This window comes from Acomys minous, assembly GCF_964271855.1.
Source record: "Acomys minous genome assembly, chromosome: 20".
Taxonomy (NCBI): domain Eukaryota; kingdom Metazoa; phylum Chordata; class Mammalia; order Rodentia; family Muridae; genus Acomys; species Acomys minous.
The window spans coordinates 25,324,902-25,352,800 of record NC_140502.1 but is presented as its reverse complement, the minus strand read 5'-3'; the positions used below and the strand labels follow the sequence as shown (position 1 = coordinate 25,352,800).

Below are 27,899 nucleotides of genomic sequence, written 5' to 3'. Positions count from 1 at the left end.
CGCCATTCCCAAGTTAAAGAGTGGGAGCCATGAGGAGAGGCGCTTTCTTGAGGAGGTGAATGTCAGCCTGGGGCAGCCTCTTCCAGGCTAGCTCAAGGATTCCGTACTTGGCGATGCCTTTGGGACGGAAGGTGTGCACGTTGTTCCGTTCGGGGAGCGGGACGATGCCCTGGAACTTCAGAGGGGTAGGTCGCCCGTGGGAGCCACCGCAAACCAAGCAGTACAGCAGCCGCTCCCCGGGCAGCAGCTCCGTGGCCTCCAGGGCCTCGCGGGACACGAACTCGCGGCGTGGAGGCTCTTCTCTCAGCAGCAGGTCCTGCAGCAGCCTCTGGATCCGGGGGGACGTGATCTGGTACAGGTCCATGAGCTGGCGAAACTGCTCCATCCACGTAGCCGCGTCTTTGGCGTACCGCTGCCGCAGCATCAGCAGCACGTGGTAGAGCGCCACGAACGTCTCCCACGGAGGTGCCTCTTCCTTCGTTTTGGAGCTGGGCTTTTCCCCCAGCTTGGGCAGTTTGGGATACCTGCTTTTGCCTTTAAGGTCCCCGAAGTCCTTTTGAAACATTAGTGCCAGGGTCTGTCTGTCTACAGAGGAACGGGGGGCACCGGTTAAAATATCTCTGGTGGTAGGATGGGGAGACTGCGTCTCCACTTCCTCAACAACCCTGGACAGCTGCTGCAGGCGCGCGCTCCTGTACGGCTCGCCCAGAAGATGCCAGTGTAGGGCCTCCGGGTCTGTGACCCTTTTGGTAGCCAGTGGGGACCCTGGGGTGGTGGGGGCGGCTGAAGGTTTCAGCCAGCTCTCCTTTCCCCTTATGGGAGGGATCACTTTCAGATGTTTGGGGCTCATGGGTTCCCTTCTGGGTCTGGGCGCGCCCCGGGAGTCCGTGGCCTGTTTGTGACGGTGCACGATGGTTTTAAGTATCGCCAGGTGCAGCCACTCCAGGTCTCCCGCCGAGGTGAGGTCTTTGAGGAGCTGGCACAGTCTGTGGAAACTGTCCCGAGGGAGCTCTTCGCCGGCCGCCATCTGCTCTAGGACGCGGTGCAGCCATTCCACGTCCGAGATGCCGGCCTCCGCGTACCGGTCCTTTGCCAAGGTCTCCGAGGGCCGCAGCTGTCGGGCCGTTGTTGGTCTTAGCAGAGAAGGGTGACGGTGCACAATCCACCTCAGCCTGGGTGGCGGCGTGGCAAGCTGGAGCTTGTGAGCTTGCATGGCCCTTCGAAGCATTTGAGACGCGACTGGTGTTAACATGTCTGTCGGTTCGTGTGCTGAGGTCACATCCACTCCCCTTTCTTTTTCCATCAACTTTGTCTTCGGGTATATCTTGCCTATCTCAAACGTGGCGGCCTTTTCTTCCACCAACCCGGGCTTTGCTTCTGGCGGAAACGGCGCCCTCTTTCCCACCTCCTCAGATACGAGGCCCACCCTCTCAGATACGAGGCCCACCCTCTCAGATACGAGGCCCACCCCCTCAGATACTTGGCCCACCCCCTCAGATACGAGGCCCACCCCCTCAGATACGAGGCCCACCCCCTCAGATACTTGGGCCACCCCCTCAGATACTTGGCCCACCCCCTCAGATACTTGGCCCACCCCCTCAGATACGAGGCCTAGTTTCATGAGAGGGCTTTTCGGAGTTTCCAGCCTTATACTGCTCCCCTTGAGCTCGGGGATTCCTTGTCCGATGGGAGGGAACACTTCCTGTCGTGCTAGGGCCTTCCTTCTTTCTTCCTGTAGGATCTTCCTTCTTTCTTCCTGTGGGATTTTCCTCCTTTTTCCCTCTGTTTTAGGCTTTTCTGTTTTTAACGCTGCCTCTTCCTTCCTTGCTTCTTCCACTGCCTGTCTCTCCTTTTCTATGTCTCTCGCCCTTTCCATGCCTTCCTCAGCCATGCGTTCTTCAGTCTCTTCCTCCTCCTCCTCCTCCTCCTCTTCCTCTTCCTCCTCTTCCTCTTCCTCCTCCTGAGGCACCTTCTTTTTCCTCTTTTTCTCTTCCTTTTCTATTTCCTCCTTTTCTTCCCATTTCTCTATTTCCTTGTCTTTCTCCTCCCTTGCCTCGACCGTTTCCTCTTCTTCCTCCTCTTCCCTCTCCTCCTCTTCCTCTTCCTCCTCCCTCTCTTCTTCCTCCTCCTCCCTCTCTTCTTCCTCCTCCTCCCTCTCCTCTTCCTCCTCCTCCCCCGTCTCCTTCTCTCCCTCAGACAAACTCTCTTCCTCCACTTCCTCCAGCAGGCTCTCCAGCGCCTGAGAAAAGCTCTCTCTCCTTTCTGCCTCTTCCAGCAGGCCGTAAAACCTTTCCATTCCAGGGAGAGGTTCGGTCAGGGCTTCCCTCCTCTGCCACGACCTCTTGGAGACCAGAGCTCCCTTGTCTGCCCCGAGAGTCCCCTCCTCCTCGGCCTCGAGGTCTTCATCGATCTCGGGGAGCTGGAGCTCCCAGTGGAAGCCATGTTCTTCCTCGGCCAGTTTTTGCTCTTGGCTCCTTAGTTTTCTCATCTCCTTGGCCAGGCTCCTCTCTGCCTCAGCCAGCTTCCTCTCGTCCTCGGCGACTCCCCACTGCTCCTCAGAAGCGTCACTCAACTTCTTGGCGTCCAGTCTGGCCTCCTCCAGACTCAGCCTGGCCTCCTTAGCAAACAGCATCTGCTTTATCCTGGCCATCTTGGTCTCTTTCTGTGTCACTTTCCTTGCTTTCTTGACTAGTCTTTGAAGCTCCTTTAAGGAGCTCCTCATTTGTGCCGGCTCCTTGGAGACCTCTGCCTCTTTGTACAGCTTCCTGGAGGCACTGGCTAGTTTCCTTTTTTCTTGGGCATGTATCCGCTGCCCTCTGGTAAGCTCCAGACTCCCCCTGGCCTCGTCCTTTTCCTCCATAGCCAGCAGTCTGTCTCGGTAGGCCGTGAGTTCCTCCTTCAGCGCAGGCACGCTCTTCTTCATCAGATCGGCTTCGTGCTTAGACAGCCGTCTCTGCCTTGGCCTCTTGTCTTCTGCCTCACTTCCGGGGATCAGCTCTGCCTCGCCTGCCAGCAGCTGCCTCTCCTTGGCCACCCCTTTCATTTTGTCGGTCAAGGCCATCCACTCCTCAGTGAGCTCCGTCTCCTCTCTGGAGAGGACGCTTCGCTCGATGGTTGTCTTGAGTGCATCGGCGAACTGCATCTTCTCCTGGGCTAATTTCTCTTGCCGTTCCGCCAGGAACATGTCTGCCTCCGTCACCTTCCTCTGCTCTTCGACCAGCTTCTCCCTCTTCCCCATGAGGAGCCTCTTCTCCTTCTTCAGCTTCTTCGACAGGCTGCTCAGTTTCTCCCGGGCCATCTCCAGATTGCGTTTTGCCTCCTGCGTTTGCTCTCTCTCCTTGACGAGCTTTCTTTGGTTGTCCTGGAGGGCCGCTTCCCTTTCGGTCAGTTTCTGTTTTTCCAGAGCCAGCAGATGCTTTTCCCGGGCCAGAGCGGCTTCCTCCTGGGCCAGTCTTTTCTTCTTCGCTTCCAGTTCCTTCTTCCTCTGAGCCAGCCTCCTCTTCTCCTGGTCCAGTTTTTCTTTCTTCTCTCTGAGTGTCTCCTTCCTCTCCTCCAGTTCCCTCTCTTCTTCGGGCGTCCGCTCTTCCTTCTGGGCCAGCCTCTTCTCGTCCTCCGCCAGCTGCTCCTCCTCCTGGGCCAGGCTCCTCTCCTCCGAGGCCAGCTTCTCCTCGAGCCAGGCCAGCTCTTCCTCCTCCTCAGCGAAGTCCGCCCACTTTTCCTCCAGTCGTTCCATTTCCTCGTGGAGCTCGTCCTCCCTCCAAGCGAGCTCCCTCAGCTCCTCCTCCAGGGTCTTCGCCTCCTCTCTCAGCTCCTTCTCCTTCAGGTCCAGACTCTTCTCCTTCAGGATCATGGCTTCTATCTTACGGGCCAGCACCCCTTGCACGTCCGCCACTTTCTCCATTTTCTTGGCGATGGCCTCCTCCTCGAGAGCCAGTTTCTCGAGCTTCCTGGCCAGTTTCTTCTTTTTCTGGGCCAGGATCTTGGCTTCCTGGCTTAGGAGCTCCTCTTCGCTGGCCAGGTGAGCCTGCCTCTCAGCAAGGCTCATCTCTTGGCTGGCCTGCTCCCCTTCTGCGGAAGAAGCCTTCCTCATGTATTCCTGGGCCAGTTTTGCCTCTTCCTGGGCTAGCCTTTCCTCTTCCTGGGCCAGTTTCTGCTCCTCTTTTGCCAGCAAGGCCTGCTCCTTGGCGCGCTCCCTTTCACCTTTGGCTCGCTGCCACTCTTCCCTGGCCTCCCTCTGCGCCTTTTCGATCTCTCTCCTCCGCTCTTCCAGAAGCTCTTCCTCCTCAGATTCCACCTCCTCCAACAGTGGGATTATCAAATCCAGCTCCGCCTGGGTTTTAGTCTGTGAAAGGTCTTCCCAGATCGCTTTCCAGTCGTCCCAAATGAGCTTCCTCTTCCTTTCTTTCTCCTCGCTGGCCGGCAGTGGCCCTTCAGCCTGCAGTCTCTCCTGCTCCTCAAAATATTTCCGGTCCCATTGTTTCTTCCAGTCTTCCCAAGGCACCGCCCTCTGACTTTGGGCCTGCTGCCATTCATCCCAGGCTGTCTTCCACTCCACCCAAGACAGCTTCCTCTCAGGCACCGCTGGCTGGCGTTCGGGTTCAACCACTACCTCCTCTCTGGCCTTTACTTCCGACACTGGCATCGCAGCGGGCTCTTCTCCTGCTTCTCCTCCCCCTCGTCTCTCTCCGTCTTCGGAGACCGCCATCTCCTTCTTGGCTTCCTTCCTTTTCTCCTTCTTAGCTTTCTTCTTCCTCTCGGGCCTTTCCTTCCTCACTGCCTCATCCAGGTCTAAGAAAACAACCTCCTTCTTCTTGGCCTTCTCGGGAGCCACGGGCTCCGCCTCCACCTCTTTTTCCAGCATTTCTTCTGCAGCCGCTGGCATCTCCTCCTCGCTTGTGGCTGCTGCCGCCTCTCTGATTTCTTCTTCTTCCCCGGTAACGCCTGGCTTTTCCTCCTGCCAGGGTACTCCCCTCTTAGTGTCCGGAGGACCGCCTACCCTTTCTCCCTCCAACAAGGGGCAGATTTCCTCAAAGACTTCCCAGCTCGGAAGATTATCCATCAGCATCTCTGTGGCTGTGGCCAGCAGTTCAGTGTTCAGATCCTTCTGCATCTTTGGCTGGGTACCAGCTATCCTTAGGTTCATGAGCCGACAGAGGTCATCCCGCCACTCACTGTCTATAGAGAGAACGCGGCCGGGTCTCCCTGACACGCCCCTCCCAGAGGCTTTCTGCTTTCTCCTCAGCGGTGGAGGAGGTTCCGCGACCACGGGAGGCAGGATTTCCTCAGCCACGGCCTCAGCTTCTGCTTCCTCTTCTCCTTCTCCTTCTCCTTCTTTCTTCTTCTTCTTCTTTTTCTTCTTCTTCCTCTGCTCGCTGGGTTTGGGTGCTTTCTTTTCTCTTTTGTCTGCGGCTTTCCGCTTTTTCCTCAGCTTCATGGCCACGGAAAGGTATTCCTTAATGATGTTGTCTTCTGAGATCTCAGCGTCCTTTGGGCTCATCAGGGGGCTACCAGCTGAAGACCTGGCAGGGGTGATGCCTGCCTCGGCCGCTTCGGCTTCGCCCCCCTCACTTATCTCCTCTACAGGAGCGGCCTCTTGTTTCTGCTCTTTCGCTGCCTCCTTCAGCTTCCTGAGACCTCGCAACAATTTCCGGACTGTTGGGGAGAAAAAAAAAAAAACCAAGAGATGGAGCTGAGGAAGGCATGGGTGGGTAAATGGAACCAGTATTAAAGAGCACAGAGAAGGCTGTTCTTGTTTGCCTGTTGAGTTTTGCCTGTCGTTTTTGTTTGCCTGTTGTTCTTGTTGCCTGTTTGGTTTGGTTTGTCTGTTATTCTTTTTTGCCTGTTATTCTTGTTTGACTGTTTAATTTTACCTGTTGTTTCTGTTTACCTGTTGTTCTTGTTTGCCTGTTTGTTTTGTCTTGTCCTTTTGTTTTTAAAAAGGCATTGTCCTTGGTAAGCATGTCTCTGGGTTGTACCTCCTTAACCAAGGGTGTGCGGGGGGGTGGGGGGGGTTGGGGGGGTGGGGGGGTGGGGGGGTGGGGGGGTGGGGGGGTGAGAAGGGAGGGGTCTGGACCTTGAGGTTCTCCAGACGGTGTGTCGATGCCTCCTGGGAGACATCTTCTCCGGCTCAAGCTCTCCCCTTGTCTTCCTACCTTAGGACCGGCTCCAGTCCTAACTAGCCTTTCTCTGAAGGAAACAGGGGCCTGGTTGCCTCACACATACCCCGTTTTTTGCCTGCTGACCGGACTCGTCTTTGCCTCTTGATGGACTTGACTTCAGGTTCCTCAGGGGCCGAGTCAGGCAGCAAGGAGAAGACCGTACGAGGTGCAGTACTCGCCGGGAGTTCAAAAGAAAAATCAAGCCTCTCTTCTTTGGCCATTGACAGATTGTCGTTTAACCGCTGCTCTATTTGATTCCTGAGGATCTGGATGTCTGTGGGCCGCATCCCCAGAAGATGGTCCAGGGACTCCTCCCCGATCATCTCCTGCCTACGAAAAAGTCAAGGAGAGGAAGAGCTGTGCTAAGTCAGGGCCCAAGTGGGGAACGGGAAGGAGAGGACTGTGGGCAGCGGAAGACCTGACACAGAAGCCAAAATGAAGACAGAAAAATCCTAGAGAGCCAGGGGGCGAGGCTGTGCTGCGCAGGGGAGGCTGCAGGGGGAGAGAGCAAGACGGAAGCCGGAACTCCAAGAAGTTAGGAGACAGAAGGGATGAGGTAGCAACACGGAGAAGCAAGTGTGGAGCCATGAAAGAGAAGAAAGGACTGACCGGGGGTGATAGGGATCAGGAGCACAGATATAGCAAGAGGGGGGAGGAGGAGGGGGAGGAGGAAGAGGAAGAGAGGGGGAGGGGAGGGGGAGGAGGAGGAGGAGGGAGAGGGGGGAGGGGGAGGGGGAGGAGGAGGAGGAGGGAGAGGGGGGAGGGGGAGGGGGAGGAGGAGGAGGAGGAAGAAGAGAGGGGGAGGGGATGGAGAAGAGGAGGAGGAGGGAGAGGAGGGGGAGGAGGAAGGGGAGGAGGAGGGAGAGGAGGAGGGGGAGGGGGAGGAGGAGGGAGAGGGGGGAGGGGGAGGGGGAGAGGGAGGAGGAGGAAGAAGAGAGGAGGAGGGGAAGGAGGAAGAGGAGGAGGAAAAGGGGGGAGGGGGAGGGGGAAGAGGAAGGGGAGGGGGAGGGGGAGGAAGAAGAGGAGGAGGAGGAGACCAGCTGGTGGTAAAGACTTGAGGTAGGTACAAGCAACTCACTGCAAATCCTGGAAAAGGTCCGGTTTCTGGATCAGGTTTAAGAGTGAGGTCTTTGAGTGGATTCCGGTCTCGGGCATTAAGGCCATGACTTTAGTCCTCACCCTCAGGTCCTTGTCCAACAGTCCCTGGGCCAGAGGCAAGGCAAAGTAGTGGGTAATCATCCCGAGGCGCTTCAGCCCTTCCCAGGCTAGCTCCCGGATCTGCGGGTTGGAGTTGGTCGTGTCATCCAGCAGACGGTGCGCGGTCTCGGAGCGCAGAGCCGGAGTCACCTGGTACAAGGCGAAGATTTGTCCCAGCGCGCCGATGCAGCACTGGTACTTCAGCGGGTTACAGCGGCTCATGACGCTGAGGATCGTCTCGGTCAGGCTGCTGATGGCGACTTCGCTCATCTTCCTGCCCAGCCAGCTGCGGCTCACCGTGTCGGTAAGGACGCTGTAAGTGATGTCCCTGCTCAGTCTTGCTTTTAGGAAGCTTTCGTCCTCTTTGTCCGGAGCGGGCCTCGAGTCGCTCATGGCTCGTATCTTGCTGTGCCAGAACAGCTCCTCGTCCTTTTCCCAGCTCAGGTCCCGCTTGGGCGAGTGCAGGCCGCACTGCAGGAAGATGGGGCTGCCCTCTGGCCAGAGCCGGGCCCGGATCACCGAGTTGGGGATGTGGCAATCAGGGGCGAGAAGCCACTTCCTCTCCTGCCCAAGGTAACACCGCAGTATCTGGTACGGGTTGAGGCCATCCCAGGCAGTCAGCTGTAACTGGGGAGGGGCCACGTGGCGGGTTTGGACCGGCCTGTCAGATTCGTCCACCTCAGCCCCCTCCAAAGAGTCGTACCAGGGAGCGATCAGCAGCACAGCTTTGCCATCCTGCTCCTCTTCGACGACATGGGGCACGTTATTGTCAAAGGCAATGGCCCGCTTATTGACGAGCCTGGCCAGGCCTTCGAGGTTCTGTCTGTGTTTGTCTTGGTAGCTGTACTTTGGCACATATATGGTCTCGAAAGAGAAAAAGAAGCCCGGCATGAAGGGCTTGGGGACTTCTACCACGTCATCCATTATGCTCATGAGGGTGAGGTTAGAGAGCACGGACGGGGGGAGCAGCTCCAGACAGGACACCAGGTAAATACTCTGGTTGAAAGCCACGAGCAAGTCAGCCCGGTCATTGGCGAAGCAGAGCGGGCCAAAGTGCAGGGACGAGTCCAGCATGGCTACCAGTCTGCCGTGGAAATCCCAGATGCGGACGGAGCCGTCGGAACCACCCGTGACGAAGAGACTCAGGGCCAGGCAGACGTCAAAGCTGGTGATGGCACACTGGTGGAGAGGCAGCGTCTCGATGAACCGGGTGCCCTTTTGTGACCCAAAGGACATAAAGTCATGGAACTTCCAGAGCCGGAGGCAGCTGGTGTCGGTGATGGCGCCCACGGCCCTCGGTAAGAGGACAAGGTGCTTCACCTGACAGCTGCTGAGGATGCTAGCCAGGGCCCGGACTTGTAACCTGGCCGCAGCGAACACGACTTCTGACAGGTGTATGTAGTCATCCACCCCATAGGAGCAAAGCAGAGTGTTTTCTCGGCTGCTGAAGAGCCCTCCTCCGTAGAGCACCGACAGAGCCAGGATGGCCCCAAAGTGCAGGAGTTTCTTAACCCTGGCGCAGCTGTGCTGGGAAAGCACTCTCAACGTTCCGCTCTGATGCCCGCAGAAGATGACCCCCTCCAGCCCACGCCCCAGGTAAAAGTTGCCGTAAGCCAGGCAGTGGACGAGGTCCTGAGCATCGGGGGAAGTGCACAGCAGATACTTGACCGGGCAAGGGTTGCGGGTCGTGTCAAACACCAGCACCTCCGAGCTGCCTGTGGCTACGACAAGCTCCTCTTTGCTCGGATTGTAGGCCCAGGCCACGGCGTGGTCGAGGATTGGGAAAGGCCAGGTGACGACCAGAAGGTCCCCGGTCACAGGGGACACAAAGTGCAGCAGGCCGTCCTCGGTGGCGCACAGGATCCGGAAGCAGTTGTCTCTACAGTAGATGCGGCTTAAGAGCTGCGGGGCGGAACCGCAGACGCAGAAGAGGCTGTAGAAGGAAGGCAGGTGGCGCAGGACGAAACTGTGAGCCGTCTGGCAGAAGAAGGTAGCGTCGTCGATAAACTGGAGGTCCAGCAGCTCCTCGCCGAGCTCCAGTTGCCGGAGCAGGTTCCCCGAGGTGAGGTTCCACTCTTTCATCATCCCTTCCTTGCCAGCCGTCAGCAGGGTGTGGGCCTCTGACCGGCTCTGTATGCACACCACGGAGGCAGGGTGGGCCCTGAAGCCGTGGACGGACTGGGTCCGGCTGAGGTTCCAGACGTGGACCTCCCCGGCCTTGTTCCCAGCGTAGAGGAGGTCCCTCTCGTGGCATGTGAAGCAGCACGTGATGGGAGACCCGCTGTTGGTGACCGTGAACTTCTGTACCTCGCCCAGCTGGCCCTGGCCCTGGCGGTAAAGGACTCGCAGCGCCGTCTCGCACAGGGCGACGAGGCAGCCGTTGGGCCCGTTGAGAACAATGTTGTGGACCAGCTCGTCGCCGGGGATGGGGAACATCTGCACCATCTGGAGGCCCTTGCCGCTCTGCTCGATGGTCCAGGTGGCCACCGCCCCCAGGATGCCCGACAGAAGCGTCTTGGTTTCCGGATCAAAGCAGAGGCAGCTGATATCAAAGCGGCAGGGCACGGTACACAGGGATTTGAAGGACCTAAAATGATCCCCAAAGAGCCTCAGGATCATGTCTCCGCAGTAGGCCACGAGGAGGTGGAAGGGACCTGTGTGGACCATGCACTGGATGGGCGGCAGCCGCTCCGTCATTGAGAAGGTTCTCTTTTCAACCATGTCATCGGTTTGGTTCCTCATCCACACCACAGCCTGCAAGATTAAAAAAAAAATTGTCCTCTCTTCCCTCTTCTCCTTTTTATTTTTTATTTTTTTTGACAGGGTCTTCCTATGTAGCCCTGGCTGGCTTAAAATTTACTATATGGACCTGGTTGACCTCTTCTTCTACTAATTTGTTTGTTTGTTTTGGTTTTTATTTTTTAAACGATTTTATTTATTATTTATACAGTATTTTATTTATTTATTATTTCATTTATTACTTATATAGTATTTGTATTTATTTATATTTATATTATTTATATTATTTATATTTACACAGTATTTATTATTTATACAGTATTCTGCCTGCATGTACACCTGCAGGCCAGAAGAGGGCGCCAGATCTCACCATAGATGGCTGTGAGCCACCATGTGGTTGCTGGGAATTGAACTCAGGACCTCTGGAAGAGCAGTGTTCTTAACCTCTGAACCATCTCTCCAGCCCCTATTTTGGTTTTCCTATTACAGGCTTTCTTTTCTTTCTTTCTCCTTTTCTTTCTTTTCCTTTTTTCTTTTTTCTTTTTTTTTCCGAGGCAGGGTTTCTCTGTGTGGCCTTGGCTGTCCTGGACTCGCTTTGTAGAACAGGTTGGCTTTGAACTCACAGCGATCTGCCCGCCTCTGCCTCCAGAGTGCTGGGATTACAGAGCCAGCTTAGACATGCTTTCTCTGTGTAGTCATGGCTTTCCTGGAACTCACTCTATAGACCAGGCTGGACTCGAACTCAAAGAGCCAACTGCCTCTGCCTCCTGAGTGCTGGGATCAAAGGTGTGCGTCATCACTGCCTGGCTGTTTGTTTGACTAGGGTGGTTGCTTTCTAACTCAAGCTGGCTTTGAACTCCTGGTCCTCCTGCTATGAAAGGAACATCCCAGGCTCCCGGGCACTGGGGTGTCGAGTGTGTGGCATCACGTTATTCGTGTTTCCTTGTTTGTTTTGCTAAGGAGGTATCAGAAGACTTTTACCTTCTAAGGTGTTTGGAAGAGGGAACAGGGGGCCTTGAATCCTTTCCTTGACTTAACATACTTAAAGGAGGGGGCTGGAGAGATGGCTCAGTGATTAACAGCACCAGCTGATCTTCCAGAGGACACAGGTTCAAGTCCCAGCAACCACATGGTGGCTCACAGCCATCTATAGTGAGATCTGGTGCCCTCTTCTGGCCTGCAGGTGTACATGCAGGCAGAGCACTGTATACACAATAATAAATAAATAAATATTTAAATAAATAAATAAATAGAGCTGGGCGTGATGGCGCACGCCTTTAATCCCAGCACTCGGAGGGCAGAGGCAGGTGGATCGCTGTGAGTTCGAGGCCAACCTGGTCTACAGAGTGAGTCCAGGACAGCCAAGGCTACACAGAGAGACCTTGCCTCAAAAAACAACAAAACAACAACAACAACAACAAAAAAAAACCAAAAAACAAAAATAAATAAATAATAAATATTTTAAAAAAAATACTTTAAGGAGATCATGAAGTCTACACAAAGGGAAGAATGTGAGCGGACAAGGCACGAAGGAGAAATCCCAAGTGGATGCTCTTCACTCGCTCTTCCTTAAGACAGTCTGGGTCGAGAGCCACAAGGGCCTCGGAGGAGTTGAGGAGGGGAAGGGAGGTGGGCTCACCAGGGTTTCTTTTGTGTAGGATGATATCCAGGAGAGGGAGGCAAAGAAGTGAGCTTCGATGCAGTAGTGGCATATGACTGGCATGGGCTGAGGGTAGCGGGACTCTTTGAACAGCACCTGGGGCCGGTCGCTCAGCACAATGGCCTCGCTCTTTTCATCCCCTGAGGGTTTCTGGGGGAGAGAGACATGCAACACAAACTGAGGCTTAGGCACCAATGTTTTCTTTTTTTGTTTTTTTGTTTTTGTTTTTGTTTTTCGAGACAGGGTCTCTCTGTGTAGCCTTGGCTGTCCTGGACTCGCTTTGTAGACCAGGCTGGCCTCGAACTCACAGCGATCCGCCTGCCTCTGCCTCCCCCGAGTGCTGGGATTACAGGCGTGCGCCACCACCGCCCGGCTCACAAATGTTTTCTTGTTGTTGTTATTGTTGTTTGATTTCTTTTGTTTTAAGTAAGACTGTGAGCTGGGTGTGGTGGCGCACGCCTTGAATCCCAGCACAGGCAGGTGGGTCTCTTGTGAGTTCGAGGCCAGCCGGGTCTACAGAGCGAGTCCAGGACAAGCCAAGGCTACACAGAGAGAGACCCTGTCTCGGAAAAACCAACCAAACAACCAAACAGAAAGTGAGACTGCAGCGTTTTCCCACACCAGACCGTGATGGAGAATCTTGGTTGTCAGTTTTACACATCTGGAAAAGAGACAGAGTCACTCACAGGATGGCCTCAGTCAGATTTGCCTGTGCCTCTGATTGATGTACTGGGGGGAGGGTCTGGGGGGGGGGTCGCATGCCCAGCGCATCCGGTGTGGGACAGTCCTAGGTGGGTGGGCCGTGTGACACAGCTAACTGAGCAAATCCGAGTGGGCAAGCCCGTGTTGGCGGCAGGTACGGTGAAATAACCTTTTCTTCCCCCTTTCCCCTCCTAACTCCCGCTACGCTGCTCACATGTGCACAGCATAGGACACGCTGTACACGCGTGTGAGGGAGCCACAGCACACAACGGGAGCCCACCTGGATGGCCAGGCTGTATAGGTGTGAGCGCGGGAGAAAAACTGCAATCTTCTGAAAGTGGGAGTTTAATGCCTCAGGGTCTAAAAGGACACATTTGTCCTGCTGCTCAGCCAAGCGTCTAACCTTAGGGCCACACACCTGGCGCACTGCTCCAGAGACGAGCGTGAACATGAGCCACGTGCTTGGGGGGGGGGCTCATTTGCACAGGGCCAGCCACAGGGGAGCTGAGGTTAGCAAATAGTCTCTCAGTGGTGGGTTTTGAGGATTGAAGGGGATTCGGGTCTTAAAAAAGCCCAAGGCATTCGCAGGCTTGGTCACCAGCGGGACTGTTTGGGAAGGACTGGGGGGCGTGGCCTTATTGAAGGAGGGTTGTCCTCTTAGCAGAACAGAGATTAAGGCACTCCTGACTTCCGGGGGATTTCCCTCCCCACGAGGTGGTTCCTCTGGCAACGCGCCCAAGTGTCTACGTCCCGCTATCACTATGTCCCACGATTATTATGTCTGTAGAATTATTTGGAAATTGGTGCCCCCATTTTCTGTGGAGGTGACAACTGTCTTTTTTTTTTTTTTAAAAGACATTTATTTATTAAGTGTACAGTGCTCTGCCTGCACATACACCTACTCGCCAGAAGATGGCGCCAGATCTCACTATAGATGGCTGTGAGCCACCATGTGGTTGCTGGGAATTGGACTCAGGACCTCTGGAAGAGCAGACAGCGCCCTTAACCTCCGAGCCGTCTCTCCAGGCCTGTTTCTTGATTTCGGGGGACCATATGTGGTTCCTGTGAAGTGCCCATTACCATAAGATGGCTAGAGGCCAACGAATATTATGTTAATGCCCTGAAATCTCATGCCTGCCTTACCTTGCTTTTCTGAATGACTCCATACAGGAGGCGCAAAAACTCATTCCACTTGAGAATCAGCCTGGAGGAAGACATCTGGTTTCTCCGTGGTCCTCCTTAGGACCTGCAAACCTGTGGGGATCCGAGAGAGAGAGAGACGATATTAGTTTGGGCTCTCCCCTCCCCCCCCCCCCCCCCAAGCCAGGAGCTACGGAGTCACGGGTTGGGGCTCTGTTTTACTTGGTCTCCCCGTGTCCTCGCGTATCCTAGACTGGCTTCGAGCTTTCTGTCTAGCAGAGGATGACTTCACCTTCTGGTCCCCCTGCTCACAGCTCCGGAAGTGCTGGGATCTCCCAGGCATGCGCAGTCATGCCTGCTTTACTGTCATGCTAGGGATGAACCCGCGGGGGCCTTCGTGCACCCTTGCGCCATGGAGCCCTGTCCCTAACCTGCCTTTTCTCTCATTTGTAAGAAGAAAATGCCAATCTGGCCTGCAAAGATCAGACGGTCCCTGAGACAGTTCTTTGTGATTATATACCCAGGGCTGCTTGGAGGCGGCCTAGGGTTTGCACTTTCTTTCCTCTTTAACCCCCTCTTTTGTTTTTTGTTTTTTTTAATATTTTATTTATTATATGTACAGTATTCTGCCTGCATGTATACCCGCAGGCCAGATGAGGGCGTCAGATCTCACTATAGTTGATTGTGAGCCACCATGTGGTTGCTGGGAATTGAACTCAGGACCTCTGGAGGAGCAGCCGATGTTCCTAACCTCTGAGCCATCTCTCCAGCAACCCCCTTTTTAAAAATACTTTATTAAGCCGGGCGTGGTGGCGCACGCCTTTAATCCCAGCACTCGGGATGCAGAGGCAGGTGGATCGCTCTGAGTTCGAGGCCAGCCTGGTCTACAAAGTGAGTCCAGGACAGCCAAGGCTACACAGACCCTGTCTCGAAAAACGAAAACAACAACAACAACAACAAAAAACCCTTTATTTAATGTTGAATTTATGTGCTTTGGTGTAGGGGTGTCAGATCTTGGAGTTACAGACAGTCGTGAGCTGCCATGTGGGTGCTGGGAATTGAACCCGGGTCCTTTGGAAGAGCAGGCAGTGTGCTTAACCACTGAGCCGTCTCTCCAGCCCCTAACCCCCTCTTTCCGGTGTCCCTTTCCTGCCGGTCCCCTCTTTCTCTCCTCCTACTCCTTCCCCTTCTACTTTCTTCTTTTCGCCCCCCCTCCCCTCCCCCCTCCTTTACACTTTCAGTTGTGCTATGCACATGACTGCTGAGTTCAGAGTCTGGCCGCAGAGAAAGCAATGAAGGCCCAACCATGATCCCCACCCACCCACTACACCCCGCCCCCACCCCACCCCCCACCCCCACCCCCACCCCCCAACTACACCCCGCCCCCACCCCACCCCCCACCCCCACCCACCAACTACACCCCGCCCCATCCTCCCCCACCCACCACACCCTCCCACCCCGCCCCCCCACCTCCCCACCCCCCCACTCACTACACTCCCCCACCCCCCACCCACTACACCCCGCCCCCACCCACCACACCCCGCCTCCCACCCCCACCCCCACCCCCCCACCCCCCACCCCGCCCCACCCCCCACCCACCCCCGTCCCAAGGTGGCTGCCCAGGCCTGCAGGTCGCCCCTGGTTTGGGAACTTGTTAGATTGTTTAGTCCTGGTCCTTTTAGCCCGAGGCGGGGGAGGCGGCGGCGCCCACTTCTCACCCCAGCACCCTGGAGACAGAGGCAGGCACAGCACTCCCTGCTCGAGGCCAGCCTCGTCTATATAGTGAGTTCCGTTGCCAGCTAGGGCTGTGTAGAGGGTCCCCTACTCAGTGCCCTGCCGGCGCCGCACCCCAAAGCCCGAGCAGGCGATGAGGGATGGCCAACCTTGGCCCTACCGCACTGTACACGCCTATGTAAGACCCAAGGGTAAGCTGGCTCCCACAGGCTGTCCAGCTGATCTCTCTTGCACACGGAAGCGCAGGGCCGCTGGTTTCGAAGGCTGTTGGAATCCCAGGTCAAAATGGCTTGGGACTATGGAAGTAAAGCCAGCAAAAGCCACCACCGGCTCCCCTCCCGTGCCAATCCCCCCCCCCTCCAGTATGACTAAGCTTAGGCCTTATGTTTGCAGGCAAATCCAGGCAACTCACAGGGATGCTTCAGAGGTGGCTCAGAGGTTAAGAGCACTGGCTGCTCTTCCAGAGGTCCTGAGTTCAATTCCCAGCAACCACATGGTGGCTCACAGCCATCTGTAGTGAGATCTGGCGCCCTCTTCTGGCCTGCAAAAATTAAGCACATTAAAAAAAAAAAAAAAAAAAGGCCGACCCACAGTTCTGAACCGGTCTCCGTCAGAGAGAAGGAGGTTCTGCTAGCTCACAGCGAAGAAGTTCTTGGCCTCCAAATCCACTCAGGAGTCGTCCCCGGTTGCGGGCCTCGGCATCCTGTTTACACTCGTCCCACGCCCATCACGCACCCGTTTCGTTCCCTTCTGGCCACGGTAGGGGAGCCAGTGTGATGGGCTCCCGATCCTGCGCACACCAGCGCACTACGTGGTCCCCTCACCCCACAGTAGTTTACCTCACTGTGGGGTCCTCAGTCCCCGGAACCACTGAGATGTCGTGTGTGGCAAGTCCGCAGTCACAGCCAGCAGCTCCCACTGTTCTAAGTATACCAGACTGTAAAAAAGCGGACAGTTGGGACCGTGTGTGTGTGTGTGTGTGTGTGTGTGTGTGTCTTCACCAAGGTTTGTGTCACTCCTACCTGGAACTTGTCCATCATGTGACCCAAAGGAACCCTCTCTGCTGAGCCCTCCGCACCTCCACCCTTAATCCGGGGCTAACAGGTGTGGAATGAGTCCCGGAGGGCTTGCTTCCACAGTCGGTGGACAACTTTTTTTTTCCCCCGAGACAGGGTTTCTCTGTGTAGCCTTGGCTGTCCTGGACTCGCTTTGTAGACCAGGCTGGCCTCGAACTCCCTTGCCTCTGCCTCCCCGAGTGCTGGGATTTCAAGGCGTGCGCCACCACCGCCCCGGCTCTTGATGGACAACTTGGTGAAGTGACTCATTGGTAGCCCTCAGCCTGTAGCCAGAGCGCGCATGAGACGAAGGCGTATTCGGGACTAAGGTAGGCTGTTTCCTGCTGCCTGCAGGAAAAACCAAAGTCTCCCCCCCACCCCACGCCCCATATCCATCCCCCCACCCCACGCCCCATATCCATCCCCCACCTCCAGCCCCCCACATCCATCCCCCACCCCACGCCCCCCACATCCATCCCCCACCTCCAGCCCCCCACATCCAGCCCCCCACATCCATCCCCCACCCCACGCCCCCACATCCATCCCCCCACCCCCACCCCCCATATCCAGCCCCCACCTCCAGCCCCCCACCTCCAGCCCCCACCCCACCCCCCCACATCCATCCCGCCCATCCCCACCCCCACCCCCGTCCGCTTACGGTATCCGCGGGAAGCAGGCGGCACGGGAGCCTGCATTACAGGAGACGTGGCTGCAGGGGGCGCTGTACTCCACCACACTGCTCGCCCCTGCGCGCACACCGGCCTCCTGCCTCCTAGACTTGACAGTTTAGCAGGGACAGGGGACGTCGACAAAGTCGCAGAATTGATTAGTGGGGCAATTAGAGTGGTGCGTCGTTGAAATTATAGTACTACTCAGTGTCCTTGGCGGTGCTTATGCATATGCCTTTGAGTATGTGTGTTCGGGCTGGTCCTGAACTTCCGGATCCGAATGGTGGTTCTGCCTCCACCTCGAGGAGCTAGCTCTCCTATCTGGTTTCTGTTTTGTTTTTGTTTTTTTTTGTGTGTGTGTGTGTTTTGGCGGGGGGAGTGTTTGTTTTGTTGTTTTTTGTTTTTGTTTTTCGAGACAGGGTTCCTCTGTGTAGCCCTGGCTGTCCTGGACTCACTTTGTAGACCAGGCTGGCCTCTAACTCACAGCGATCCCCCTGCCTCTGCCTCCGAGTACTGCGATTAAAGGCGTGTGCCACCACCGCCCGGCTTCTACCTGGTTTTTGTGATTCAGCTTTAGGCCGAGCGCAAGGTACTATATTTAACTAGAAGTGAGCACCCAAAAGGAGGGTGACCTGTGTCCCATCCTGTGAGATAGGACCCTGGATGAGTTAAACGGCTCTGCCGTCCCGGCAGGTCCCCCATTTGGGGACAGGCGTGCAGGAAGTCCAGCTGGGACAGGAAGGGCCTCCTTAGTTGACTGCAAAACTAGAGAGGCCGCCTGTCCTTTGGATGGCATTTCTGCAGGGAGTTGACGTTCGTCTGCAGGTCTGGGAGGGCTGCTCTCGGACCTTAGGCAGATTCAATGGGCTGAAATGCACTTAGCTTTCTTTATGGCTGACAAACATATGTTAATACGGTGGGCTAATATGGTGGGCTAGTTAGCAGTAAACAGAATTTAGTTCAGGTACTAGGAACTAATAGCACCTAACACTTACAAGGCCACAAAGCACTAAGCAGGCACTTTACATGATCTTGGTTTTTTTTTCTTTCTTATGTGTATCTGTGTGTGTACGTGTATGTGTGTATGTGCATGTTTGTGTGTATGTATATGTGTGTGTGTGTGTGGTGGTAGTGGTGAGGTATGTGCATGTGTGTGTATGTGTGCATGTATGTATATGTGTTTGTGTATATGTGTGTGTGTGTATGTGTGTGTATGTACATGTGTGTGTGTGTGGTGGTAGTGGTGAGGTATGTGCATGTGTGTGTATGTGTGCATGTATGTATATGTGTGTGTGTATATGTGTGTGTGTGTGTATGTGTGTGTGTGTGGTGGGGGGAGGTATGTGCACAGGGTGCAGGTGTCCTGGAAGGAGTCCAGAGGAAGGTGTCAGATCCCCAGGAATGTGTTACAGGCAGCTGTGAACTGTTCGACATGGGTGCTGGAGACGTGTCCTCCAAAGGAGTATGTGCTCCTAACCTCGGAGCCGCCTCCCCGTCCCCCACTTAATTCTTATGATGGCACCATGACACCGCTATTATTCCCCCTTAATTAGCTTTTTAAAGAGGGACATGGGGAAAGCGGTGGATTACTAAGGGCCACGTGAACAAAAGAAAGTGACCGTTTCACACTGGGCCACCTGTCCTGTTGCTTCTTCCCAGAGGGGACTTGGTTATGTCTCTTCTGAGTCGTTGTCAAGGCGTTCTGCTCACACAGAGGTATACTACGTCTTTTTCTGCACACACCTGTTCACAGTATGCGTACATCCTCGCTCTGTAGGGATCAGCTCACGTTAATACAGAGCCAGCCTCTAGTTTTGTGACAGCTGCTAGGTGCAGGGCGTATGACTGATCATTTACCCAAACTCTTACTAAAGGTCATTGGTCCTGTGTGTGTGTTGGGGGGCGGTGTTCATGTAGCACAGGCTAGCCGAAACCTTGCAGTGTAGCCAAGGAACTCCCAATCCTCCTGCCTCCAAGTGCTGAAATCACAGGCCCCCTACCACTGTCTTTGGCTTATTAACAGACACACTGGGCAGTTTCCAATCCATGCCACAAATGACTATCTTTGTTAGTGTCTCATATTTTTAATTAAATTATAAAACCAAAACAGCAAACATATTTACAAGCAAATGACATTTTAAGGTATCAGAACTATTAAAATTTATCTTGCTTGTTGCGTGCAAAATTTGTTTATCTATTTATGTGACCCAGCTGTTTAGTTAACAAGAACACGGTTGAGGGTTTACTCACAAGGGCGCAAGCAATTTAGCACTGGCCATGCCACAGAAGAAAACACCTTTTCCCCCAGCAACCACTAACTGTCCATAGAGTCTCAGGGAGAGGTAGGCTTCACGAGTTTTTATATAAAATTATGCCCCCAGGGGGCTGGAGAGTTGGCTCAGTGGTTAAGAGCACCGTCTGCTCTTCCAGAGGACCTGGGTTCGATTCCTAGCACCCACATGGCAGCTCACAACTGTCTGTAACTCCAAGATCTGACACCCCCCACACCAATGCACATAAATTAAAAATTAAATTAAAATAAAAAAAATTATGCCCCCAAAAGTTCTAACTCTGTAGCGCAAGATGGCCCAGAACTCACTATGCAGTGACTCTCCAGCCCTGAGCCTTGTGGGTGCTGGGATTACAGGGCTGAGTTTATGCAAAAATGAAAGTTGGCCAGGCATAGTAGTTCATACCTTTACCCCCAACATCCGGAGGCGTAAGTGTGCAATCTATGTGAGTTCAAGACCAGCGTAGTTTTACATCAAAAGTTCCAGGCCAGCTAATCACATGGGGAGACGCAGTCTTAAAAATTAAGCAAAACCGTTTAGGTAGCTACTGTCGCTAGGCATTACTGCTTGAGATCAGGTAACTTGGATCAGGCGTAGGAGGCACTTTCTCTCAATGTAGGGACAAGTGAATGACCCCTCTGCTCTGTCCCATTAAGAAAATAAGTGCTTCCCGTAAGGACGTAAGGGACACCCTCCCAGGGAGCAGGCTGAAGGGGAAAGTGTATGCATTGAGGTTTAGAGGGCTGTGCAAAATTCTATCTAGTCAGTTGCCCAAGAAACCTTTACGGACTGAGATTGGCCATACTGGTGTGTGTGTGTGTGTGTGTGTGTGTGTGTGTGTGTGTGTGTGTGTTTTAAAGGGTCGTATCTTCGCTTATTTCAGCAAGTGGATTAAATCTGGACATTTCTCCGGGCTGCAGGCACCCAACACACGCTACAGTTACCCTCAGACTGTGTCATTACCCAATCAATGGAAGAGGGGACGACCTGCCACGCAGCCCCTACCGGGTCGTGATTCTGCAGCTCACACCCCCCCACCCCCACCCCTTCTCTGGGGGATGGGGGGGACCGGTCTGGGGCCTCCTAGGAGGGAGACAGGAACCCCGGGAGCCGTGTCCTGACGTTCTGGCTCCGCGGAATCCGCATGGGGCGGGGAGGGAGGGGGGTAGGTGTGTCCGGGCCCCCCCATTCAAGGCAGGAGCCGCGCCTGTGTTACCTGCGACAGGACTCCCCGACGAGGGACAGCGAGCGAGCTTGGCGCACCCACGGGGGAGCTCCCGTGTAAGACACGAACAGACCCTAGAGGAAGGATGGGACGGGGGTGGGGGGGAGAGGACGACTTGGGAAGCTTAGCGTTGAAAGCGATGAGGGAGGGACCGACTCTCCCCGCCCCACCCTCACCCCAACCAACAGAACGGTTAGTCCCGCAGGGCGGCACCTGGAGGACTGACCCCCGGGGGCGACCAGGGCGAGCGAGCGCGTGTGCACACTCGGCACGCGCACGCGTTCCAGAAAAAGGGGTGTGGACCCGGCGCTCAGTGTGTGTGTGTGTGTGCACGCGCGCGCGTGTGGTGGTGGTGGGTCTAGTGCACAGCTCCCGCCCCCTCTCCCCCCCCACGACCCCCCCCCCCAGGCTCGCAGGCTCCGGGTCATAGATTCCCGCCCCGTGGAGAAGGACGGTGAAGGTTTCCCCCTCCCAGCAGAGGGTGAAGGCGGACGCGGCTAGGAGAATGGAGAAACCGGTCGAGCAGGGTTGGTGAGCGTAGGTGCCGGGCACAGGACACGCCTCCCCTGCCTCACTCTCCCCCCCCCCCCCCCCGCCCCTCCGCCTCCACCACCCTCCTCCTCCTCCTCCGGGCTGCGGAAGTCTTCCGGAGACTGGAGCTGCGCCCGGAGCGACTACTAAGTAAGACTACGATTCCCATAAGGCGGCGTGGTGGTGGTGGCGGCGGCGGCGCGCCTACGACTCCCGGCAGGCCCCGCGCGCCAGGCTCCCCTCCTCTCTTTGCCCTCTCGCTCCAGCGCGCCGCTTCTCAGGGAGAGAAACTACAGTTCCCACGAGGCCCCGCGCGAAGCCGCTTGGAAGTGGGCAGCCTGGAAGTCACTCGGGCCACCGGAGCTGGCGGCGTCTCTAAGCTAGCCGCGGCCGTGCCGGACGCCGCAATCGAGGAGCCCGCGGCGGCGGCGGCGGAGGCGGAGGCGGCGGGGGAGCGCGTACAGCCGTCGGACGCCTAGGTACGTGGCTCCCGGTGCAGGAGCGGCCTCGCGCGACGGCGCCGGCGGGGGAATCGGTGTCTTGCTCGGACCCCGGGGGTCAGCGCAGGCGGGGCTGGGTGTGGGCATCGGCTGTGTGTGTGTGTGCGTGTGTGTGCGCGCGCGCGTGTGTGTGTGTGTTTGTGTGGGGTGGGTGTGGGGACGGCGGCAGCGCCGGGACTCACGCCCTCCGTTTACCCGGCGGGACTCGAGCCCGCATGGCTCAACTTTCCAGGGCGAGCAAGCGAGAGCCGGCACTGTGGGGAAGAAGAGCTCCGGGTCCGGGAGACGTGGGTTGCACATTTCCAGCTCTGCCACTCTAGAGCTGCGGTCTGGGGAAAACCCGCGCCGAACCTCTTCCCTCCCCCCCCCCCCATTCCTTCCCTTCCTTGCCTTCGGTTAAAACGGGGAAGGAGATATGGCTTGTCTTTCTACTGGTTTTTTTTTTTTTTTGAGATGTTGAGATCTGGCGAAAAGGGCATCTTCACGGCTGAAGATACTTATTGTGTTAGCTCCTGCGGAGCGATGAGGTGGGGATACCACAGATTGCCTACGTTGCCAGTTAAGTTGACCATGTGCACGTAGAGACCCGAGTCCCGTACTGAACGCTCAATGCAGGGTAGCTGCTGTTAACTGCGATTATTCTGATGGGAGCTTTTGGCTTGTGAAGCAGACACACACACACACACACACACACACACACACGCGTGCGCGGGTTCAAATTTGGGTCTTGCCACCCGCCGGCTAGCTGCGTGACCTTGGGCGGCTAACTTCACCCCGTCTGTGCCTTAGTTTCCCTTTCTGTGCCTAAACATAAAGTAGAGATCCTCAGGGAAGCCTCCTTGTAGTGTGAGAGAACGCCGTGGGTAAAGTGCTCAGCCCAGCTGCTGCGTGTAGCAATCTGTGGACGCTGTCATTTATTCAGCGTTTCTGGGTGGCTTAGAGACCCTCTCCGAGTAGGGCTTTTGACTCTTAGCCTTGGTCTCTGCACCCCCCCACCCCCTCCCCAGGACCAGGCTCAACCCTGGCCCAATTGGCTTTTCCTCTCTGTAGATTTGGGTTTCCCATTTGTAAAAATGGGACAATAGCGATGTTACCTTGGTACGGTTGTGGGGATCTGCCGAGCCCCAGGGCTGAGCCATCACTGATTAGCAGTTCTTCTGTATTAGGAATGTTCCACCATGTTCTCCATCTGGCCCAGAGACTGCCTCGCTGTGGGCTGTTGACATGACAGCCCTCAGCTCCCCCACACGTTTGCTCCCAGCCTCAGTGTCCCATCTGTGAAATGGTAGTCATAGGACTCTGTATGCCAGCATCGCTCTGGTTCCGGGAGACATAGTTTGTGCTTAGCACAGGGCTCAGGCACCTGACGAATGTACTTCTCTCTTCTGCCGTGAGCCCTTCCTAGCTGTTTGTACCTAGAGGTCGTGGGAGTGCAAGGTTGGCCACCCCGCCCCCATCCTTAAAGTCTACTCGGCAAAGGTTAAATTGTTTCAGTATGAGGAGGTGAGTGGCAACAGTTGCACACTTCCCCCTCCTCCAAGTCAGTATATTTCCCTCCAATTCTGTATTTTTTTATTTTTATTATTATTGTTGTTGTTATTAATTATTACTAATTCGGTCCTGGGGACGGAATCCAGGGCTTTGTGCACACTAAACACTTAACTCCACAGCTGAGCTGAGCCCTGGGCCCCAGTATGGCTCCGGACTCTTATGGACTCTTATCTCAAAGACACTAGCCTCGTCGCCTCCAGCTCCAGATGTGGAGTTTCTGTTTCTTCGCTGTGCCCTGATGGGTGTCCCTGGACATGGTAACCTCAGCATGTCCCATCCGAACACTTTCCCCTCCCTGATTCAGTAGTCACCATTGTGGGACATGGGCCAACACTGGCCCAGCTGCCCAAGCCGGTAACTTGGAGCTTGCTGGTCTCAGCATATCCAGCTGGCTGGGAGGACGGAGCTGCCCTGTCCCCTAAGGTGGCCTTTTTTCTTTGTATCGAGACAGCTTCTCAAGGAACCCAGGCTGCCCTTAAGTTCACTGTAAAGCTAAGGATAACTTTTGGACTCTGTCTGCGAGTGCTTGGATTACAGGTTTGCACCACCGCGCCTGTGGGGGTAGGCTCTCCTGCCAGGGTCTAGCTGTTGTCCTTTAAGTCAGCAGGAGTGAACGCAGGCACACATATGGAGCACGTGCAGTCATGTGCTCCAGAGAGGACAATGGGGATTTGGCCACACTGCTGTGGCTACAGATGTGTCAGCAAGGTCTGGCTCCCAGGCAACTCACTTCTGGGGGTTTTAACCTGCCGGAGACGAGCCGAGTTGATAATTTCGTCCTGAAAAAAACCTGCGCTCTGTTGGTGCATGAGACTAGCCGGTGTGGAAGCCAGCACACACAGCACGCACCAGGGCAGACAGGGGCTGTGAAGGCTCTCGCTGGGCCTCTGCGCGGTTTGCTCTGTGGCGGAAACCTGTGCTTGCAGTTTCATCTGAGGGTAGGAAGCCGGTCTTAATTGAGTTTAGGATGCCTATCGAATGTAAGGATGTTTGTCTGTTTGTTTGTTTTTTAATCTGCAGAGAAAAGGCAGTGACTTAAAAAGACCCTGGGCTATCTCCCTTGTAGTGACAAGAGCAAATGGTTTTAAACCTTGTGGGTAGCACGGCCTACGAGCTGAGCGTGAGCCTGGTGTTCAGACGCTGCAGTTGTTGGGCGGTAAATCAAAAATGAAGTGTAGAGTCTGCAGAGACCGATGTCTTTCTCAGCCGTAGGATATAGTTTGCCAGGTTTTGACACTTAGCCTCAATAACTTGCAAAGGCCAAATTAAATGTACTAAATATTTTAGTAAAAGAGTGATGTCATTTTCTTTAGTTTTTGTTTTCAGCTATCAAAATGAGATTCCACACCAGTGTGTACATTCATTGCTTTATGATTGCTCTGATCATGGCTATAGTGTGTACACGCGTGCGTGTGTGTGTGTGTGTGTGTGTGTGCGCGTGCGCTCGCGCGCTCACTCGAGTGTGTGTGTGTGCACACGCACATGTGTGTTTGAATGTGTGTTTGAATGTATGCACACCGAGCATGGTGACGCATACCTGTAATCCTAGAATTGGAAGTAAAGATGACCCAGGCTAGCCTGAGCTGTGTGAGACACCCTGTCTCACACACCAGCGTAGCGGGGACAGGTAAGCCCACTGCAGCCTGCCGGCCAATATGGAGGTAGAGAAGGGAACCAGCGAGCACCCCCGTCCGCCCGTCCGCAGTGGGCTCACTTCCCCTGAGACAAGCGCCATTTAGACTGTGAATAATAAAGATCTGGCGTCAGGTTTTGGAGCTACCAGAGTGGACAAAATTGAGATGCCCTTGCCCTTGGTGATTTGGCTGTATGCTTCCTTGCGTGTGTGTGTGTGTGTGTGTGTGCGTGTGTGTATATGTGCATGCATGTCTGTGTGTGCATGTTTGTGTGTGAGTGTGTGTGCATGCCTGTGGAGACCGAGTCTCACATGCCTTAGCTGCCTTGCGCTCGCTGTGCAACAGGCTGCCCTTGACTTCCTGATCCTCCTGCCGCTGCCATCTAAGTCCTGGGATGGCAGTGTGTGCCACCCTGCCTGGTGCAAGCTGCCCATATTTGTAACGAGTTTTTTCAGTGGTGCTTGGACATATTCCTTCAAATTCTCACATACAGATCTGACTCATTTAATCACTGTGCCCGTGTCCTCGGAGACGGAGAGGCCTGCACCGTTCCACCTCTCTCACCTTGGTGGACTCCACCATTACTGCTGGGAGGTCTTCACCTTAGCATCCACCCCACCTCAGACGCAGGAGGCACAGCATCCGGAGCCTCGTGGCCTGGGTTCCAGTTATGACACTGCTCCGCGCTCCCTGGACCCTCTCCCCTAAGGCAGTTATTCCCCAGGGCTTCAGTTCCCAGCTCCCAACACCAGACCGTCCTTATGGGGTGGTTGTTGAGAGAAACTGTGTCAGACTTACAGGGCAGGCGCCACTGTTGCTGTTGCCCCAAGGCCTCTGCTGCAGGGCTCGGAGGAGGAGCTACCCCAGTCGTTGGAAATGCCAGGGGAAAAAAAGACAGAGGAGTTAGGAAGCAGGAACCAGCTTGGCGGCAGCGTTGGCCCTTAGGGTGAGAGAGGCTTAGCCTCTTGGAAGGAAGAGAAAATGTGTTCAGAAAAGGAAGATTCGGGCCATTGCACCGGTCACACCACAGCTGGCGTGGGGGTGGGGCCCCACGGGGGGAGCACCAGTCGGGAGTACCTGTCCTCACAATTGTTAGGACACACTGCACAGGTGGGCGGCACAGGTGGCAGCTCTGGATCCAGACCCCCTACAGCCACTAATAGGTAAGGTGTTCACGGAGCATGTTTTTCATTGATGAGGTGTCTACTACGACATCTGTCTCTTCCTCAGGGATTGGTGGAGAGTGAGCGGACTGTCTATAAGACCCTGGCCTGCTGGCCTGCGGTCAGCTCTGGGCCAGGCCCAAGTTTCTGTTCTTGGTTCACGACGTGGACCAGTTTGCCAGGCATGATTGCTTCTAGGCCCCGAGAATTTGACAGTAAACGAGACAGGCAAGGTCTGGCCTCTGTTTTTCTGTTTGTGTTTTGAAACCAAGTCTTGCAACCAAAGCAGCCCAGGCTGGCCTTGAACTCTCAATCTTCCTGCTCCTCCTCCCAAGCGTTGCCTTTAGCGAGTGAGTCATCCTCCGCCACACCTGGCTCAGGTAAGAGCTTCCTCTTCCTGGGCCTTGCAGAGCACCCGCGGGTAAAGCAGTAAAGCAGGTGGCTTCAGGGTTTTTGTTTGGTTAGAAGTTAGAAAACAAAGCTGTTCCTGCTACTTTCAAGGCTGGGTGGGGGTGTGAGTGGCATGGGTGGGGGGTAACAGGGTACCCCGCTAGAGTGGTGCGGTGGCGGGCGCTGTTGCCCAGATGAGCAGGGAAGGTCTCTGGAGCCTAGGAGGGAAAGGCGTGTGAGGCAAGACCTGCCTGAGCAAGAGGCAGCAGCTATGCTAGGAGGTGGAGGCTGCAGGGGGGGGGGCGGGGGGCTCCCAGGTAGGAACAGCAAGTCTGGAGCCAGGAGGTACGCAGTGTCGTCGCCGTTGGCATAGGACGGATCTCTGTTCTCCAAGCTCGCGCTGCTTTCAAGTTCGTCAAGTTAGAATGACGGCAGGTGCATGGGCTTGCCACCAGGAGTGTGCCACCAGGAGCGTGCCACCAGGAGTGTGCCACCAGGAGCGTGCCACCAGGAGCGTGCCACCAGGAGCGTGCCACCAGGAGCGTGCCGGGCCAGGTGCCAACCGCGTCCTCAGTCCTTCCAGTCACCCAGTGACCGTCACTTAACTCAACTGAGCATTTGTCAAACGGGCCACGCGCCTTTTAATCCCAGCGCTCGGGAGGCAGAGGCAGGCGGGTCGCTGTGAGTTCGAGGCCAGCCTGGTCTACAAAGCGAGTCCAGGACAGCCAGGGCTACACAGAGAGACCCTGTCTCCAAACAAACAAAACCAAAACAAACGAGATCACTGTAGACCGCTGCTCTTCCTTGCGGGCCCTCTCTGTGAGGCAAAGGGTCACAGAGGAAGTGGAAACAGCTCTTTTTCCCTTCCCCACGTTGTTTGACAGGCAAAGCACTGCGGACTCTATTTAGCACCTTGTTCACGCAGCAATGCGAGGGTGTGGGGTGCTGTGGAATCGCACTGTCCACTGTCAAAGATGCTCTAGGTTGGACATCAGGGGCCACAGCTTTCGGGAAGGGTCCAGAGCAGAGAGCAAAGGAAGGAGAGGACCACGGCCAGGGCCAGGGAAACGGGAGAGCAGGAAAGACGGAGGAGAGAGCAAGAGACAGAGACTAGAGTGGCAGGAGAGCCGGAGTGGGCGGAAGAGGGCGTGAGTGTGGGGGGGGCCAGTGTGGAGGGGGCCAGTGTGGAGGGGACCACTGTGGAGGGGGCCAGTGTGGAGGGGGCCAGTGTGGAGGGGGCCAGTGTGGAGGGGACCACTGTGGAGGGGACCACTGTGGAGGGGGCCAGTGTGGAGGGGACCACTGTGGAGGGGACCAGTGTGGAGGGGACCACTGTGGAGGGGGCCAGTGTGGAGGGGACCACTGTGGAGGGGGCCAGTGTGGAGGGGGCCAGTGTGGAGGGGACCACTGTGGAGGGGACCAGTGTGGAGGCGACCACTGTGGAGGGGACCAGTGTGGAGGGGACCACTGTGGAGGGGGCCAGTGTGGAGGGGGCCAGTGTGGAGGGGACCACTGTGGAGGGGACCACTGTGGAGGGGGCCAGTGTGGAGGGGGCCAGTGT

At 55.7% G+C, this 27,899-nt stretch overlaps 2 protein-coding genes across 4 annotated transcripts in view; one reads left to right on the top strand and one right to left on the bottom strand.

The window, feature by feature from the left end:
• On the bottom strand, nt 1-24,913 carry WDR87 (WD repeat domain 87). 2 transcript variants are annotated; one of them, XM_084771142.1, is made up of 9 exons: nt 22,695-24,913; nt 16,170-16,267; nt 15,743-15,871; nt 13,600-13,710; nt 11,734-11,904; nt 7,237-10,109; nt 6,223-6,488; nt 1,574-5,652; nt 1-1,405 (listed from the first exon to the last, which is right to left on the bottom strand). In XM_084771142.1, exons 4-9 carry the CDS (start codon nt 13,672-13,674, stop codon nt 14-16), a joined length of 8,856 nt encoding a protein of 2,951 aa, XP_084627268.1. In that variant the 5' UTR covers nt 13,675-13,710; nt 15,743-15,871; nt 16,170-16,267; nt 22,695-24,913; the 3' UTR covers nt 1-13. The 2 variants fall into 2 exon arrangements, with proteins under 2 accessions (XP_084627268.1, XP_084627267.1); XM_084771141.1 differs by lacking the exon at nt 22,695-24,913 and adding an exon at nt 20,561-20,703.
• Nucleotides 21,353-27,899, top strand: part of SIPA1L3 (signal induced proliferation associated 1 like 3) — a 216,770-nt gene continuing 210,223 nt past the window's right edge. For both annotated transcript variants that reach the window (XM_084771148.1, XM_084771145.1), the window contains exon 1: nt 21,353-21,579. The gene's annotated coding sequence lies outside the window, so the exon portion shown is untranslated. The remainder of the gene's footprint in view (nt 21,580-27,899) is intronic.